This window comes from Poecile atricapillus, chromosome 4 (assembly GCF_030490865.1).
Source record: "Poecile atricapillus isolate bPoeAtr1 chromosome 4, bPoeAtr1.hap1, whole genome shotgun sequence".
Classification (NCBI taxonomy): domain Eukaryota; kingdom Metazoa; phylum Chordata; class Aves; order Passeriformes; family Paridae; genus Poecile; species Poecile atricapillus.
The window spans coordinates 16244508-16264712 of record NC_081252.1 but is presented as its reverse complement, the minus strand read 5'-3'; the positions used below and the strand labels follow the sequence as shown (position 1 = coordinate 16264712).

Below are 20205 nucleotides of genomic sequence, written 5' to 3'. Positions count from 1 at the left end.
TTTTTAATAATCTTATCTTTATAATTCTTATCCTCTTTCTATCCATGTATATTCTAAAGTAACTTTTCCAAATACATGTATCCAGACTACTAAATTATCTGGGAGACTAGAAAATATTGACACCATCAAACATTAAGCCATCATTTGGCTTTTTCATTGTTTTAATGGCACATTGACTAAGAACAACATCATTAAGCAAACTATTTCCCAATTATCATGGCTCCCTTGCAACTCTTTGTACATTCCAATTTGCATATCCCAAGAATGGACGCTGATTATTAGCATTGTTTAAATGAACATATTATTATCCAATGCTCCTGCTCTTGTCAGGCTTACAGGCCAGCTACGCACTACAAAGTAGCTTTATTCAACTTCTGCTTCCCAGCACTACCCTGGGAAAAACCAGATGAGCAGCCCAGAACACAGCCCTCCTCCTTCCAGTCCTGTGTACACCAGGTACAAGTGATTTAGACATGGAAATAGAAACAGCAGCACTTGCTTTGAACTCCCATGGCACCTAAACAGGCTCAGAAATTAAATCTCACCACACCCATGTGGGTGGAAGAAGTCTAGGTGCATAAAAATTCCTCAACTCAACCTCACTGAAAAGATAGGATAACCTAAAAAAAGTTATTACGAAGGGTTGTGGCTGACCTATTCATTAAACAAGTTAGCAGAAGAAAAACCAGACTGTATCGAGTGATCACACACATAAAAATAAACTGATGTACCCAGATCAGATAAATAATAGTATAGAGATGTTTATAATTCATAAAATCTTTATACATTAAATTTCTTGAAACACATATTCCTGGAAATTCCTTACCACATCCTATAGCTTAGAAAAATGGGGAAAAAATATAAAATTCATTACATTAATCGTTCCCTGAAAACTGTTACTTAAAATAGACAATGTTTACTTAAATACCCTTGCCTTTCCTATGCACTTCCTATTTATTTGTATTTTAGAGTCACTTCTTTTTTCCTTTCAAATACAACAGTACTTGGATGCAAAAGCTACTAAAAAAGTAGTTTATTTTCTACATGCTGAAATACAAAACATGAACAATTTTCTATCATTTAGGAAATCTGAGAGCTTGAAGGATCCTCTTTGAGGCACCTACTAATGTTTCTTGATTCCCCTAATGCAGGGATTCAACAGCAGGAACAGAAAAGTGCCTGAATGGACCTAACAGGAATGTACTTCTTGTTCCTGGAAAAGTGGCAGTAGGAGAAGGGACAAACAGCTCTCTGCTCTGTCCCCTGCAGAAACGAGGAATACAAGTAAATTTACGCACCAGTAAGAACAGGGAAGAAAAGTTTCCTGCCAAATACATCATTCTTTGACCACAATTAGAGATGAGATCCTCAAGAGCTTCCCTGTGCAACAGCCCCCACCCCATTGCTGGGTCCTGGCTACACACAACCTTCATGTCATTGGAACTACTTGGCGCCAAGTTCACACGAGGGGGAAAAAAGAAATCAAACAGGATATCCCTGGGGCTTCCAGGGAAGATGGGTGTGTCAGTCAGCCTTCATACAGTCAGGAGAGCCCAACAGCTACACAGTAAGATGCCTATGTGACCTGACACAATTAAAGACTATTGCACTAGCATTCCCAGGAAGAGTTGCAAGACTCAAGGGTAACTTTCCAGGGAAAAACAAATCCAAAATTTTGAAAGAGGACCAACGTATCCACAAAGTCTGATGTACTGCTCCAGTTTCTGGGTCACCCCAAGACAGAGGCTGCTTCTACAGCCTTAGCTGAGCAGCCTCTGATACTGTTCTCTGAAATTCTCCTGTTTCTTTGAGTGCCTTTATATTTTTGACCTTTACTACCATCCTGTGGCTGTGAGGTCCACACATGACATGACATGACATGAAAACCCACTTCCTTTAAACCTGCTGCCTGATAGCTTCACTAGATATATTTCAGCTCCCATCTTCAAAAAAACTGTGAACAATTGCCTTCTACTCATAATTCCCATTCCCAACTTTACACAACTTTGTTGTAATTTTTACTGAGTTGGTGCTGCTTAATTTTTCCTGGTGCAGAAGGCGTTTCATTGCACATCTGTTTTCCCTTCACCTTTCCTAGTCTGCTACATTTTCTTTCCTGAGAAGGAAAACTAACTATTGCACACAAAAAAGCACCAAAAAAAAAAAAGTCTGGGACACACTGATTTACAAAGACATAACAATGATTCATTTTGTTCCTTTCCTAACCTTTCCCTTTCAATTGTTACTGAATATCCAAGGTGATGCTGTCCAGCTGTCGGTAAGCTTTATGATCTGTTTTCTGAGCAAGAATTTGGAGCCCATTAATGCCAATGGATCATTAGGGACACTTTCTTTATGACAAGTTGCCTCATTTATTTTGACACAGATAGCACTTGATAAAATCCCTGATCCTCCTACAGATCTTGTGAGGTTTATTTGAGATTGGTGTTTGTGTGGTTTGGTTGAGGTTTTTGGTTTTTTGGGGTTTTTTTCAGCATATGAAGCATTAACTATTAAAATACCAATTTTCTGATCTGAAATTCATCTTCATATAGGCATTAGCGTGGGGTAATGCCAGATTTAACGATCTACTGCACTTGGTCTAAAGCACTTAAGATTTGCTTTATGCATTGATGCCATTTCAAATTTGACTACGAGGGAAGCAGTAGTGTTAAAACTTTCATCACTGAGCAAATGAAGGCTGTTTGCTTATCTGCACCCTCTCAAATATTCTGTTCAGCCACGTACTCCTGAAGCTCATATGAAGGAAAGTTTCTCTCTCAGCAGTCCATTATGATTTCAAAGAGTACAATCATCAACTTTCTGCACTTTGGACTAGCAGATTTTTAAGGAAGGGGTCATCTGCACACCAAAGAGCACTGTAAGTCATTTAGTTTGTTCTCAGAGCTCAGACACTCTGACTGCTTTGAAATAACTGTGAGCTGGAAAAACAGCCGGAATATTTAACATGCAAATGAGTCTAACAAGAATCCTATTTTGTTTTTATAATTCCTGCATTCAGTACAGCTAGAACAAGCAGCTTTCTCTAAACAGGGTGTTTTATCTTTTCTCAGTTGGCTTGTTATGAGCAGTTATAGTCTTCATTTTCACTAGAATTTATACTTTTTTTCCCAATAACCATTTTCGTATCTTATAAAATTAATGTGGTAAAAAGAGCATTTTCTGAACAAGAATAACAAAAGGCTCCACTTTCCTCCTTCTTAAGTATATAAAGCTTCTTTATTCTACAAATTTCTACATATCCATACTTTGTGTACAAACTAGAAAATCTGAGTGTGGGAGTTTCCATTTAGGATTGGGTTTGTATTTTGGTTTTTGTTTTTTTTGGTTTTTTTTTAAATGAAAGACAAAATTAAATTGTTTTCTACTATGATGTACAGTCTCTTAATATTCTAGTTATGCAAAAACTTGGAATGTTCTCATAGTGAACAAAACACAGAGGCCTCATTACAGCATGCATTTCTTTAAATGTCAAAATTGCAATCAAAGTAAGAAAATGCATTCTTTGCACATTGTAGGTAGAAATATGAAAACAGAAATGGGGTTTTTCCATTGCAACAGTGAATCAGCAACAGATGTGCAGTGGCATGATTCTTCTATTCTTCTGAGATGTTTCGTTCCATTCATTTACTATAATGCAGGTGTTAAAATAACAAGTGGGCAACAAAATATCAGAGCAATAACTTTATGCAAAAATTCACAGATACAATAGTAAGAGCCATAATTTAAAAAACAAACAAACAAAACCTTCATAACTTCAGCTGAAACCTTAAAAGAACTTCTTTGTTTGTTTGAGAGATCTTGGAATCAAAGGGCCACATGTGCATGCACAGAGCACAAGCATGTATATGCTGGTGGCCACTTGCTCTGTTCACACATCAACTTGATAGATGACAGCCAGATCCAGCCCAGAAGGGGTACAGACACATAAGCATGGATTTGGGTTTTGGCACTAAGTGATCAGCTTGGCCCCAATATGAAATCTATGCAGTAATGCTCCATACTGAACCTTTCTGCTACACCCACAGAAAGTCCTTCCAAATGCTGTAACAAAAACTTCCTATACATTTCATAAGTTTATTTTCTTAGTTTAATATAATCTCACAGTATCTCTCTCTGAAGATAAAAATTATACCCCATTTAAGGAATGAAGAATTCAGTTTTGCACATTATGTCCAGGACAACCCTGCCTCCTGCATCCAAACCAGAAACACAACCAATTGTTCCAGGTTCCATCACATGCTGAAGTTTCCAGCTTCCAGTGCTAACATCTAAAACTTACTGTCCTAAGGAAGTCCTTACTATCTGCAGTTCATGTGTAATTTTTAAGCTGCACGTCTGTTTATCCATTTAAAATTTGAAAATACCAAAAGCATTTGCACTTGGAATTGACTCCCCCTCTCCACCTGCAATTTTCTTTTGACGACTATTCATTTAAAAGGAGAAATAAGAGAAACATCTGTAGGCTGTTCTCCCCATCTTCAGATGGCACACAGGCTGAGTGACACAGGAAAAAAAAATCAAGGAGTCCTGTTATAGACTGACTTCTGTAGGTGCTCATGAAGAGAAACAGCACAACTCATCACACTAAAAAGCTTGGGAATTCTTTTTCTTCACCAAAAAGGCCCAGAGCTTTCCTTGGAGGAGCATGCTGCTCTGACCACATGGTGATTTTCCCCAGCTGGGGCTCCAGATTGGTGCCTGGACTCCAGGCTAGGTATCTCTGTGTTCCAAAGAGGCTTCCATCATTCCACGTGCTGCCTCCCAGCACTTCATGACTCATGGGATAGCAAGCTGCAGAACACTTTTCCAACCTTTCTCCCAGCGACTCAACAGTAATGTTAATAGCACAAGAGGTGTCCAGCAGGAACAAGAGAAAATTAATTACATAGGCATAATAGATTCAGTTTATTTTTCCTCAAGGAAGAACAGAATCACCTTTCACGTGAACTTCTGTTACATAGAGCTGTCAGCTTAAGATAATTACCTCAAACACTCTTGATTAAGATTCATATCATAATATATATGTAAATATTATGATCATATATATTTAATATAATATACCCCTGATAGTAAATTATTTTTTAAATATATGTATTTTTGCCTCACATCTTGTAAGTAGAGACCTACTACTGCAGATTTTGTGCTCTATTCATTGTCATCATCATCTCACTTAACCACATCTTCTTTTACTGCATGATCTGAAGCAGAAGACGTCTTAGTCCTGTCTACTGTCTTCTCTTTCTCCTTTGGATAACAGGCAATGGTCATCTCAGCTTGAGCCACCACCTACCAGCTCTATCAAACCCTTGATTATTTCTACACAATTTTGCTAGAAAGTTCTAACATCATTCTTCACCGTCTATCATCACCTTCCTCTCAGTAATTCCATCCTTAAAAAAATCATATTTGTATGTCTCAGGGGACATTTTCCCCCAAACTTTACTTACTCAAAGTAAGCAACCAAAAAAGCCTTCACAAAAGAGATGCCTTTGTGTCACTATTCCTTCTAAACCTACTGCCTCACTTCTGTGATAGTAAACCCACAACCCTTCTCTCCTAATGGAGAGGGTTTCTCTCCTAATGCTTAACACAGTTCTTTTGTTATTTTTTACTTCACTCCTGGTAATCAGTCACCCATCCTTCTGGCACGTCACCTTTAAGCCAACAATTCATTCTAGCTAATCATATCTGAGAGATACAAAGATGCCTCAACTCCATAGTGCAAACTTGTTGGAATTTTTCTTCAGTTTATTACTCTGTCCTTGCATTTCTCGTTATGCTCTTCCAGAGCCTCCCTTCCTTCATCTAGAAGCTCAGCTATTTCTTCTCACTTTTGAGCCCTTTAATGACCAAGGTCTTGAATATTCAACATATGCTATTCGGATGGCGATTTTGCTTTGCCACGTGTGCCAGGCCCTGTCATCAACTTGTAAAAACTGTCAAAGCAGAACATTTTTTATTTCTTACAGGCAGACACAGGAAGGGCACCTCTAATACCCACTATTTGTTTATCAAAGACAAGGAGTCAGGATGGGAAGGTGAAGTTATGTTCATCTTGTCAGTCTCTGATATTGCACGCAAGCTGTGATCAACATGTAGTGTACAGATTATCAGAATATCATTTTAAAAAAGCATGGTTACCCCCAAAAAAATTTATCATTCCAAAGGCAAAAAGGTATGAGGGCATACACCAGATAGCAGCAGCCTGAACAGAAACTTTGAAAGCATCATGTGTGAAGCAAGCTGCAGCTCCTTCAATGTATGGTCCTTAAGATGACAGAAACTTTTTTCACCACATTTTATTATTTGTGTAAATGTAATTTTAGATTTCAACATCTTGTTCTTCCCTTTTTTCCTCTTCTTCTCTACCTTGTTATTTCTTCTGGTTTATTTTGCTACTGCTGTCTTTATTCAAATTAATACATGCAAGTAACATGTTTGCATTTCCTCCTTCCCCTGCTCTGCCAAGCATGCAATTCACTAAATTACAGAAACATGAAGCTGGATCACATATAAAACACTCATCACAGATGTCTGCTAAATTCTAGGGAAGGACTTTCACAGCCTGTGCTTAGATATCCTTCAAAGGGTTTTCCTTATCGTTACATCACTCACTGAGAGAAAAACAAGTTCTTTATCCATATAACAACAGGTCCATGTCCTGCTTGTCATAGCTTTTTTTTTTGAAAGTCAGTTCTTCCCTCAATATTTTCTTCTCAGGGAAAGAAAAGTCCTTCAACCTTTCTTTTCACCAATCACTTTTCAAAAAAAAACATTTCCTCCATTTCTACCTTTTTTTAAACATTTATCCTCAACCTTCTGAAAGTTCACGCCACAGTATTTCAGAGGACGTCTCCACAGCAGCAGGCACAAAATAGCCATTACCCATTGGGTCCATTCAGTTTCCCCACCCCAGACTGTCTCTCACTAGAGTTCAAAGCAAAACACTGGAGACACATTTTTGCCTTATAGTTCCATTTTAACCTCTAGGTGATCTATTATATCATGAACTTACAGAGAAAATACACAGTAAAAAGTGCAGTATGAAACTCTGTGGCAAACTCAAACCCAATGCTCTTGTGTAGCACCTCCCAACTTTGCACATGTTTTAAACAGAAAGATGCTACAGAAAGAAATGTTTCTTCCATTCAGCTTCCATTTGAAAACAAGAAGCATTAGTTGAAGAAAACATAAAACATACACAGAAATTTATTTCTAAAAGTAAGATTTATTTACCTTATTTAAAATAATAATTTTCTTATTTAAAATAAGAACTCCTTCCTGTTTGTCTTGTTTAAAATACCTAAATCACTGTGAAACCTTTCTTAAAAGAAAGTCCCTATAAAAAGCCAAATATTACAAATATCTTAATTGTAATGCAATCATTACAGATTACACTACTCTATGATGCAACCAAAAATGTGAACACTCAATACTTTTAAATATGACTGAAAAACAAATTTATCTACTCTGTCCAAATACAAATGAAACACTGCAGATCTCCACAATGAAGAGATTTCACATGCATAGATCAATTTCTAGTTGGAAGGTCAAAACAAAGCATAAGGTAAAAATGCATACTCAAACTAATTTCTAATGAAAGAAAACAAAAACTAAACTTTACTTCACAGGAAACGCTAAATCTTTGCTATGTATGAAAAGGATCAGCTCAGAGCTACTCTGAGCTTTGTTTTTCTGGGCTCTCTACAGTTACAAGCAATTCTTTCTCCGTTATTCATCCCTACACCAAAACAACTCCACATTTGTTTTCTAATAGTACTAGCCACTGCCATCTTGCAAATTTTTTCTTTATAAATCCAAGAAGGCATTGTTCCTGGATTTCCAAATGAACTCCATCACGAGCAATGGGCAGTGGTGTACCTAGATCTTGACTGAGCAAAGGATGCCAATGACAGGACACAAACACACCCCTTAATCAGTCTGGCAAGAGACATTCTGTCCAGCTTCAAAGAAAACTATCTCCTCCTTCCACAGGCTAATAGAAAGATTGGTTATGCCCCATACTCCTTTTGTTTAGCTCCAGACTAAAATAATAGTGTGTTTTTACTGTCTGAACTTCACCTGTTCTTTAACTTCCCAAAATAAACTGCAGGTGAACACAGATTTTATAAAGTACATTTACAACCTGCTCTTCCATTGGCAGGAAAAATAAGAACTTGGCAATAAACACTCAGCAACTGATTTTCCCATTTTCCTTTTTTTAAATTCTTCCACAATGCACTGCAAAGCATCACTAAACCCATAAAACACACAGTACTGTCAACTCTCAGTTGTGTGAACTAAAGGTGTTGGAATGATTCAGTCAAAGCTAAAATGCCAAAGATGAAACGTGCAATGAGAGTACAAACGGGGAGAAGTCATTGATACAACTGATTGAAGGAAAAACTCATTTTGTGAGGGCATAGTTACATCTCTCCACATCCATAGCAGTTTTCATCTTCAGTTAAATGACAGAAAACTAAGGGCTAACAACACACAAGCTCTCAGAGGAAAGGTCTGATGTCTCTCAGTTCTGTGCAATGGACATGTGCTCCTTTGTGCCCTGCCAAAGAGTTGTCAAGTGAACATATTTCCTCCTTAGATTCCAGATTCACAGTTTGTCCCCAGAAACAAGGACTTCTGCCCACAGCTGCAATGGTGCATTGCCCCCCTGCTCACTCCTCTCTGGAACACAGGGATGCCTGACAGGCTGAGCACTGAATCCCATGGCAGTCACTCTGGGACATGCTGTGGGTCCTGGGTGTCCTCAGGATGCCACAAAAACATGCTGGAACTGTCAACAGAAGCACCCTTCCTGAATTTGCTATTAGAGTGGCAATTCATAGATGAGGTTTTCACGACAAAGTTGTAGTTCAAAACTTCAATAAGGAAAAATAAAAGGGTCTCTTCTTCAGAACACTACAATATTTTCCAGTCACTTTTGAAGATTCGGCTGGAGCAAGGTGATGCAAGCCCCTTTTTCTCCTTCACCTCCCTAAATCCACAATCCTGCAGAAAGCAGGGATTTAATTCTAGCCCCTTCAATCAGGCATGCCTTATGTATAACCTTCTTACCATTCCTATTTAATCTTTTCTTGGAACCCTGCACAGAGCTACAGCAAGTCATGTAACCCACTAATCTCCAAAAGGAATGCAGGAATTATAAGTAAATAAATAAGAATGGATTCAGAACAAGAAATGGCACAAGGTATTTGCAAGGAATTAAACACACCATCATGATTCCTACAAGCTGTCTTCTTACAGTATCTATTTTGGTAGGATTAGAGTTGGATAGTGCAGAACTGCAAGTTATTTTTTGTTTGTTTCAGCTGATAGGGGGTGGATTTCTTTCCCCCCAAGTTTCAAAGCAACGGAGAAATGTTAATATTAGAAACCTGACATTTTGCACTCATTCCTGGTTGCATAACCATATGTTTTTATACCAAATGGGACTCCTTTGATGATTATGAAGATCTACCACTGTGCATGATTTTATCTAGAGGTTTTTCCTGTACTCCCAAGACCTAACATCATGCAGAACAGAAGAGCATCATCCAAGTTCTATGGTACACTTAATTAGTAACAAATTCTACTGATTTTGTATTACTTGATATTTGGTGAGGAGAGGAAGCCACCCACTGAAATTATTTTTCTAAGAGGGGGCTGCTAAGAGTTTTCTCTGTGCTTAGCAAAAACTAATAGCTGGCTAGCTCTGAGAATTGACAACTTATTCAACTATCCAGAACCTGGATCTGCCTCTGTGAAATGCACATTTTAAAAACAGGCAAGCCCAGGAAAGCTCTCTCTTGCTTCTTTGGAAGAGGTAACTGGGTGTTGGTGGGGCTGGCCCCACTCTGCCGTGGCCCGTGGGGCCTGGCAGGGCTGGGCTGGGCTGGACCCCAGCAGCTCCCAGGCAGGGGATGGGAGGCTGTGGGGTACCAGCCAAGGCTGCGCCAGGCCCCCTCTGCCACAGCCCGCATGGCCCCAGCGGCTGCCGGTCAGAGGAGGGGAAGCCATCGACCCACAGCTGAAATTAAAAGAAGCAAGGGCCAGAGACCAGGCCCGCAGCCAGAACGGCCAACACCATTCCCGTTCTGGCTGGGCCCCCTGAGATCTTGGCACAGCCTGCCATGGCCTGAAATCCATCACCATAACTGCTTCAGCCACAGCCCAGCAGAAACCATTATGACCATCTGCAGGCCTGGGCAAGATATTAATTCTTTCATGGCACCAATGAAACTTGAAAAACATTGATCCTCTCTCTTGAGTGAGAGAAAAGGATAGAGTGAAGACACAGAAAAACAACATGAAAACACTGAAGTCAGTAAAGAGGGAGTCAAGTCCCAGACAGAAGAATGAGGAGATGCCTTAGTATTGGGCTGAAAATTCTTTTGGTAAGGCCATAAAGATGGACTATAATACACTAAAATATCTTTTAATTCATGAGAGAGTATGGGGGGATGGAGTATTCAAACTGTAAATGTGAGCAGAGGCATCCATAATGAAGCAAAGCAGATGTTGAAGTAGCTGTGATCCCATGAGAAGCTTAAAGAGAGAGAGACGAGAGTGATGAAGACCCTTTGCCCCCAGGGAGAGAAGGAGATCTCTGTTCCCAGAGATGAAGATGATCACAGAGACAGATTAAGAGAACCTTTGCTTTTAAACAGCTCATTCTTAAAGTAATACCCCATAAGTTAACATAGCCCATTAACTCAGCTGTGGGAAGGCTGTGAAAATGGGACAAACTTCACTACTGCAGATTTTCCCAGGCAGGCTTTAAAAGCCATGAGAGAACTGTTTCTTGTGGAGAAGTCTCTATGGCACAGCAAAAGAAAAATCCTCTCCCTACAAGAACTGATGAAAGACTATTGTAGAGGTGGCAATTGATTTAAAATCCCAGATTTTGTCTCTACATTGTCAGTTGGGAAAGGAAAGCAGTCAGGCAGGGGGAGGAAAAGTGTTCTGAAGGTTTTATTCTGATTCTTATTATTGTTTTAGTTCTGTTAACAAATTTTTCTTTATACCTTTTAAGTATTGAGCCTGCTTTGTCCTCCTCCTAATTCATATCTCACAGCAGGAAAGGAGTAAATAATTCTAGTAGATACACTAGTGATTTTAGCCAGCGCTAAACCCATTACACAAATTCTGAATATCTCCCTCTGCTCTGCTTAATTTTTTTCAGGGTAACAAAGAAGTTTCAATGCAATACAACCCAAGTTTTAAAACATATGCCAGCTAAAGATAGTCATGCGATCTTTGAAACATTCTTCACATGTAGGCACTGCACTTTCTCAGAAAAAGCAACAGAACTTACCCTCATCTGTAGGGTTGAACCCACAGATATCACAGATACATCGAACCCACTTATTCATCTCCTCCTCACTGTCTGCTACCAAATAGAAAACTCGGTCTATAGTGTTGATATCAAAAATATAGCTGTTTTCAAACTCCTTTTTGTTGAACGTTAATCCAGCATCCACTTGTTGACACAAATTTAAATCAATAATACGGATAGGCTTCTTGGCATGGTCGTTTTTGTAGTATTCCAAGACATCTGGATCCCCGGTTAAGCGGCCGCTCCGAAGCACAAACCATCTTCTCTTCCATGCCTGGAAATTGGGGAGAGAGAAAAGGGAGAAAAATTAGAAGGAAGAAATCACACTTTAAGACCTCTTCTGTGTGGTTTCAGCCTGGGTTGAACCAAGTACTGATAAATATTTCAATTATTATACTAAGAGATTACATACCAAATACCCACATTTAACACTATTTAGGTATTGTTAGAGAAGTGAACTTGAGAATTAGTGAATTTGTAATTTTGTATCTTGGCTTTGTTTGAAGCAAGTGGATATATAAATTAAATCACTGTTTACAAAATGAGAAAGCATGAATACACTAAAAAAAAAAAGCGGGGTGGGGACCGGGAGAGGGGAGAAAAAACCCACAAAAAGGGCTTCTGAAGGAAACCCTCATAGGCATGGGAAAGACAAAATAAAATACATCTTTAAGTGCTGCATGGTGTTTTGTTTCCAATATCTGTTGTTTCAGGCTGATGTATTTTAACTGAATTTTTCACGGATACTCAACAATAGTGACCTGGATTTAAAGAACAGACAATGCTCACATTGTACACCGACCTCAATGCCAGGGGAATTCTGCACTCAGAACCTCATCATATTTCTACAGTAGTACTTCTTACAGAAAAAGAGCAACATTATTTTTTTAAACTTCTAGAGAAATGGGGATGGAGAGAATCACCAAATTGTTATCGTTTTAACACATAAACCCAGTCTTTGATAAGATCCAGAAGAAATGAATTTGATAGTCTAATACCAGCCCTCCTGATGCTGAAGAAAGAAGCTGGTCTAAGAGAAAAACGAAAGCAAAATGTCTCATTCTCTAAGTAATCCTCAGCTGCCTTTCATCCTGTGGGCCTCCACCACCTGCCATAATTCTCATCAAAGACTTTAACTCAATCCATACAACCAAGTTCAACATACAGCTGTCTTGCTGCTTCCAATAATATCTTTATTGCCCCACTTGGATGCACTTTTGTTCCTCAGCTCTACCAGCAATACTATGCTAGTAGCTTCTTTTTATATCCCAGTGTCAGGGTACAGCAGAAGAAACCAGACATACTGCTATTGCTCACTGGGAGAGCTGCACTGCTTTCACACTGAGAAATCTGAAAGCAGAGCCCAGACACAGTGGGGAGCCACCCCTGTGTCATCCATTTGTTCTTATACTTTTCAGCAAAGTTGGAAAACAAGGTAAATCAGTGCAGTAGCCAAGCCACTGTGCATTGCACCACAGACTCACACCATGCCCCAAGGCAACCCACTTTAAACTTCTTTAGGATATTCAAACGAGGTTGTCAGCAAGTCCTTTGGAAGGAAAAAAAATAACAACAAAAACCCCAAAACAAAACAAATTAGAACAAAAAACCACCATAAAAACAGCAGAAGAAATGCATAAATAAAACAGGTGAGTGCATTTTCCTTCGGCTAGCCCTCACTGTGTGCTAACCAAGGAAAGGAACAGAATCAGCAAGGATCCCAGAAGGGGTCAAGATATGTCATGTCCTTTAAACACTGGGACAGCAGCTTTAAAAACAAGACTTTCTTACTGTGTATTAGTGAAAGATTCAGAGCCATTTTTGTAAGGCACAAGAGTGCATTCATTTAATTTTTTGTAGATGCTACCCTCTAACAAACTAGTGGAAGGAGGACATGGAGCAAGAACTGCACCGCCATCTCCCCACTCTGAATGAGTGCTATCGGCTTTGTCCCAGAGACACACAAAACCCTCACTGTGAAGTGGGCATGCCTTTTTGGGGTATCAAGCTTAGAAAGCTATTATGAAAAGATAATACAGAAAACAGGAGAAATAGTAAAAGGACAGACAGCTTACTTAAGGCTTGTGATCCATTCTCCAACTACCAAAGCTCTAAAAGTTTTTTGATTTTAAGATAATGTGTATACTTTACAAAACAATTGTATTTATTGTAGTTCTGATGTAGTTCTTATTTTTAAATGCTGAACTGTGTGAATCAAGTCAAAGTCCCAAGTAACTATTTTCATGGTAGCAATAAGTTTAACTGGGTGAACAATTAAAATGAAGAAGATGTAATAGATTAAACCCCTTCAGTTTAGATTTAAAATGTGAGTATATCCTAGCAGCACAGTTGGATAAGCACCATTTAATAGCGACCCAAAAACATTAGCAGAGTTTGTTTTGTTTCCTGCTTCCAAATCAAGTGACAACTTAGATGCTGGGATAACAGGAAACGTCAGTAGAGGAGCTTCTCTCCAGGCAAGGCTGATCACAGATAACTGCTACAAACTGCTTCAGAAACAAGCTTTATCTTTAACCGCAGCCTTAAGTCACTCAGATGAAATTTTCAAAGCAGAAATCAGAAGGAAAGAGATTAGAGATAGGAGAGGAACAAGAGCAATTGAGAAGCATGATGCGTTTTGTCTCACAGTTTGTGGAAAAACAAAACCCCATGCAATACAACTCCATTAACTCTGCATCAACCAGGCATGCCTCTTCTAGAAGTTTATTTCTAGTACTGTGTTAGGGAATGAGAGGTTCTTAGCAATCCTGACAATTTCTGTTGACTATTAATGACTAAATAGGACTCTAAAACTGAGAAAAAACACTGAGCTAATTTCCTTTCAGCCCTTCAGGCTACAAAACAGCAACTCTTAAGTATTTAAAACATTGAATTTAGTCTGCTAGCACCTGCTACTATTTTTGAAGAGTTTTCACATAGTGCATATGCGAACATTTATTTCAGTCCTACAGTGAGTCACACTCTGAAACTGGCACAGATTATATTCAAAACCAAAAGCAATTTCATAAACTACACACTAATAAGGCAGATACAAAGGTTCTCTGGACTACAGTACAAAGCACAATTTAGCAGCAGAATAAAGCTTAAAGCTAGACAAGTGAACTGACATCAGCACCCTTGCTAATCATGGTACAAAAGTGCCTCTATACTTTGTCAAAGTGCAAAATGAGCTCATATAAATCACCCTTTGTTATTTGAAAATATCTGGGATTCCTAAAGCTTGATCTATTTTTAACATTTCAGTATTCGTTGCTGCAATGAAAGCTGTGCACTGCCCCAGTGAACTGAAGTAGAGAATATTATGCTATTTATGTTATATGTGCAAAGAAGAGCTTCTTCAGCAACCGCTTTCCAAAGAGCAATGTTTAAAAGAGAGTGCACATGTGCAAATATGTACTTATGCAAGTGTTTCAGGTTTTTGGGGTTTTTTAGCCCATTTGGGCATTTCTGTTTGAAAATTTTGTGTTTTCTTGTACAGAAGAGCACACTACAAACTATTTCTCATAATCACTCAAAAAGATGCAACCAATTTATGTCACAGGAAATTTAAAGGTACCGATTATTTATCTGTTACATAACTGATGTTACTATCAGCCATACATGATCAAACCCTGGTTTTCTATGCTAGAAGTCAACTGCTTTAAGTTTGAGAAGTCAAAAAAATAGCCAGAATACAATTTAAACATTTTGTAGTTATTTAATTCTGGGAATAAATTTGAGGTTTTTTTTTTTTAATGAAAGATTCACTCAAATATATAAAATATGTTATTAATATAAATAGGGTCTAAAAATGTATTTTAGAACTATACTAGCACTTAGTCACTAAATACTGCTTGCAGAGCAAATACCTAATTCAGAAGAAAAATGTCTCCTTTTATAAGTGTAAGGCAGACATGGTAATCAAGTTCACCAAAAGCCTGTGTTGGCTTTGTAAACTATTACAAAGCACAGTTTAAGTTTTGCTGCTTTTCCCTCAGTCTAAGAAAGGCCTTGTGTGCCTCTCAGCTTGTTTTCTCCTCTCGGCTGCACAGCACATCAGCTGGCCTAACACAGGACACCACCATGCCTGCCAAACATTGTCCTGCTTCTGTCATGAGACCATTGCATCATGAGACCATCACAACTACAGAAATAAGTTTGTTTGCTTGCTTTTGAGGAAGGCTGAAATGTGACACGCTGTTCACCAATACAGCATCAAATGATTAAAGGAACAGTAGAATTCTATATTTTTCACATGGCATTTTGAGTAAGTTGCAAAGTAAAACCAAGACATTCCTATGATTAGGGATTTTGTTACTAAGGTATATGCAAACTGCTGACTTCAATGTGAATGAATGAACTAAAAAATTGACAGAAAGCATCATGCATTAGCTGGGTTTTGGCATTTTTTTAACTACTGCTTACTACTCTATGCAGTACACAGAATTTACAATATATTCTACTTACAAGAGGTATTCCTGTTGAAGAAGTTGTAGCTATACTTTCCTTAATCTTTACATTTAGGGATTATTTTCTCCTCCCCTCTCCTCATATACACTCAAGATGTACCTCATTCAGCTGCTGCCTGTATTTCAAACACATCGGAAATAGAGGATGTATATGTAAATGGAAAGGGAAAGGAAGGAGGAAGGGGAAAGAAAGAGCAGATAATTTATATTTTTAAAAGAATTTAACCTTCCATTTAGATTTCCTTAAGCTGTTGCTCAAGAGGCCAAAATGATTGCATGACGTGTTTAAATAAAAGCTTAGAGATATTAAGTCAAAGACGGCTTTTTCTGGTCTCTTTTTACAGATTTACCTTTCACATGGCCAAGTGACTGCTTACTGATAAACTGATCAATTATCCTTCTGTAGTTCCCTACTGTCACTACCCACCATTCTAAGGTTGATCAAAGCTGACTCTCCTCTTCTAGCAATTTGCCACCATTTTTTTTCTGGGTATCATCTGGTCAAAAAAACCTTCCTAAATGCCTGAGCACCAAGTCGAAGAGGGTATCCCTTACACCTCACCCCAGTAACACTGCTAATAAATATTTTGCCATGTATGACCAGTAAACCCAAGAATAAAATTACATCTCAGGCATTCCCTTCTCATCTCTCAAGTGTGCAGATGTTTGCTTAGGTTTTCATCTCGGTACTAACAGAGTACTTTAAAAGGGCACCATTTGGCATACTCTTTCTCAGAGACATAAACTAAGACATGGCAGAAAGAAATTACCCAGGGGCACAAGGAAGGTCCAAAACAGTACCTGGTGTTCAGTAAATGCAAAAAAAAGACATTTTCTTACACCAAAATAATTTATGAAGTAAACAGAAGACAGAACATGAACCAGAGAGAAGTAGGAACAGCAAAAGACACAGCCTGAAGTGGACAAAGCTCTTGTGGACATTAAAGTCCTGTAGCTACTATTGAGCATTTTTCAATTGTCTGCTGGGATCAAGATTTAATTTTCTTTATGCTTTTTGCTCCCATCTATTTAATTTATTCCTCTCTTTCTAGTTATTTTTCAGTGCAAAGGTTAAACAACAGTGAAATTGGTACATGACTTTGACAACCAGGAAAAGGATCCCAAAGAAAAATTGAGTATTTATGCTCCTTTTTGCCTCCACATTTCCAGTGTCCAGGTATTCCAGCCATTGCAGAAGACAAACACACCTCTGGCACAGCTTCACTGACTTGTGCATTAGACCCATGCTCTGCATCCCAGTAGAAGTTCAAATGAAACAAAATTAAAGGTGTTCCTTCACACTGTGCTTCTTTTTAAATCCTGTTTGTGGTTATCCTAGACCAGTGACAACTATCACCAAGGAGCTGCATCCCACAAGGCATGTACTTGGGAGGACTGCCGGGAAGTAGCAGAAAGAGGTCACATTAGGTAATGATACTTCAAGTACAGGACTTTACTTTTTCCACTTAATGCTCTTCCAGCTTGCAGGACTAACTCCAGCATGGTGAAATTGAAAAATTTCAAATGTTCTCCCTAAGAAATTAACACTTGCAGATTTCCATATGGATTTCTATATAGATTTCTTATTTTGGGGTGTTTTAAGGAAAGCATTTTCTGTAAATCTTTTAAAACCTTTTCAGTTGGATGGTTTTGTGGGATTTTTTATCTGGTTTCTTTTTTAAAGGCCATATCATGAGCACCAGGAACTGAAGAATATGTAATTACTAGTTATTTCTGAAACCCTTGTCATAACACCAACTGGCAATAGACATTCTCTTATCCTCTTCCCTAAAAATAATGCCCCTTATTTTTTGAAACCTAAGACAGAACTAAACCAAGAACAACAACAAAAAAAAACCCCAAAGCATGTTTAGTGTCTTAATTCTATACAGCAGAATCTGCAATTCCATGATTTGACAATAGTCCAAACATTCTACTCTTAGTAGTGCTAGATGCTAAGAAGTGTAAACAGATTGCTGGAAAACAAACAAACATGATATGAGGAAAATACTGAATATGTACTAAATACTTTCCTTAAATACTTAAGACTTGTTTTCCAGGAAGCACCATCATTTCTCACTGAGCAAAATAAGGAAAAAACAGTCTCGGTGGAAGTTTCCACTCTCCTGGCCATCATCCTGATCATCTGCTCCAAATACACACAAGGCCAAAATTTCCTGTTTTCAAACTATTGTCACCATTTTCTAGTCTTGTGTTGTCGATTCTAACTTTAGCCTGTTAAATAAACAAAACACTGAAAATACAGTAGAACAATACTTCCACACACATTTACCGTGAGCTTTGTTTCATAACTGATGTTTCAGCATGTGAATTAGTCTCCCAGCGTTTAATTAAAGTGCCAAAAACGGTACAAAATAAAATGCAGACAATGTAGCACAAACTGCTGCTTTATTTCATGAATCTGAAACTAACTGAATATCTTCATTGTTCTCTCCATTTTGCATGGGAATTCTTAATTTTTTCTTGCCTTTTGCAGTTTTTTTTCTACATCCTTATCCCTGTTCTCAATGTGAAATTGTGCAGCCAGGTCTCATTTAATTCACATTAAACTGATCCTTATTACAACCGGTTTCAGTAAATACTTTTCTGCAATATGCCAGAAATTTTCTAATGGCAAGCACAAACTTACTCCTGCATACCAGGGAATTATCACCATCTCTTCACCAAAGGAGGACCTATTCAGAGATAGAGCAATAAAGCAGAAGCCCTGCAGCAGCACCAGGACCTGATCCCCCATTTCACTGTCTCCAAGCCAGGACCAGTGACCAGATCGTCTCTCTCTATTCCCACATCCCCTAATCCAATTGAAATGCCTATAAAAGTTCCATTGCTTCTGATCTCTTGCAAACCCACCTTTTCACTACTGTTTGCTCTCCTCCACCACAAATCCTTTGTGGCTAATACATAACTCCTAGGGACTTGCTGGGAACACATTCCCCATCACTAATATGAGCTTTGCCATCTCCTCTCACCACTCCATCTCATTCCTTTGTCAGCGATGAAGACACACCCACGGCATGAGGTCTGCCTTGGCACAAGGAGAAATACAGCTATTGTAGGTCCCTTACTCACACATCTATATGGTCTTTGGTTTTCTGCCCTGTTTCCCAGAATATTTCTAAAATTTGATCATTTCCTCTCTGATCATGAGCATGCTCTGGTCATTCCCCTCTCTAGTCTTTCCCATATCCATCCTATTTGAAATAATACTGTCAGGAGAATCTCCCTTCTCTCATTCTGATTACATCATCTTCTATTTTAAAGTTCTCTATTTATTGACTTACTTTGTTGTACTTTTGGGCCCCTTTTCCTATTTTGAAGCTTTTTCTAATTAGAAAGCTCTGTGTTCTTATGACTCTGTCCCTCTTGCAAGTCTCCCCTATTGCTTTTTACTCTACCACTGATACCAGTTTTGTATCATTTTTCCTTCTCTCCTGCATCTCTCATCTTTCTTTTGAAGGTTAAGGAAAGGTTAACAAATAACCTTTGCCTTTCAAGGGCAAGACAACTCCTTCTTTCAGATTCTTCCGAAAGATCAGCCTCTTTGACAGTGCTTGTGATCACCCAACAAACTACAATATGGCTTTGCATCACATGGATTTATTTTAGAAATAATGTTTTTGTGTATTCACCAGACAAAGGTTTGTTTGTAGAGATTTTCTTAAAAGTTTTTCAGTCTTTTCATCAGCTCTTAATTAGAAGTCACTTCTACCCACAACTCTTCATCTAAGAAAGCAAATCATTTGGGTAGTCTCTGTTAATTGCTTATCTCAAAGCTTACCACCATGCTGACAGGACCCCTTAACAACAAAAGGCAGAGAAGACACCAGCCATGTCATTTGACTTGGATTCCACTAAGCTCATGGGTGTAGGTTGCATGAAGCAACAAGCAGAAAAATAAAAAATTTAGTTTTTATAAAGACATGAAAAAATCAAAGCTGAGAAGTCAAGCCTACACTCCACTGATATCAACAGCTGCCTGCCCTCTAACAGCTGGGGATTAACTATTTCACCATATACTTTTATCCACTCATTCCATTCATTCAGGAGGACAGTCGTTTTGAAGCAGTGTTCGTAACAAGTTGGGGGAAAATTCCCATTTCTCCAGATCACAAGCCCAGTCCTTCCTGTAATATTTTGCACAAACTGAAATTCTTTTCCTTCTTGCTCTCCAAGGTAGCTGTCTTCATCATCTGTGAAAGACTTATACACAAGGAAAAAAAAAAGACGTGACACTAGAATTTTGTAAAAACATGACATTCCTAAACAGGGGTTTGGATCCTCTAAAGGACACTGCTGTTGCAATGACCATACAGCACGTGTTTGTGTCACTGCTTTATGTTTGGATCACTCAAG

General features: G+C 38.5%; 1 protein-coding gene across 9 annotated transcripts in view; it reads right to left on the bottom strand.

Annotated features, from left to right (window-relative positions):
• GAB1 (GRB2 associated binding protein 1) overlaps positions 1-20205 on the bottom strand; it is a 105806-nt gene that overhangs the window by 37486 nt on the left and 48115 nt on the right. For all 9 annotated transcript variants that reach the window (XM_058837395.1, XM_058837397.1, XM_058837389.1 and 6 more), the window contains exon 2: positions 11339-11633. In XM_058837395.1, coding sequence (XP_058693378.1) covers positions 11339-11633 — 295 coding nt within the window. The remainder of the gene's footprint in view (positions 1-11338; positions 11634-20205) is intronic.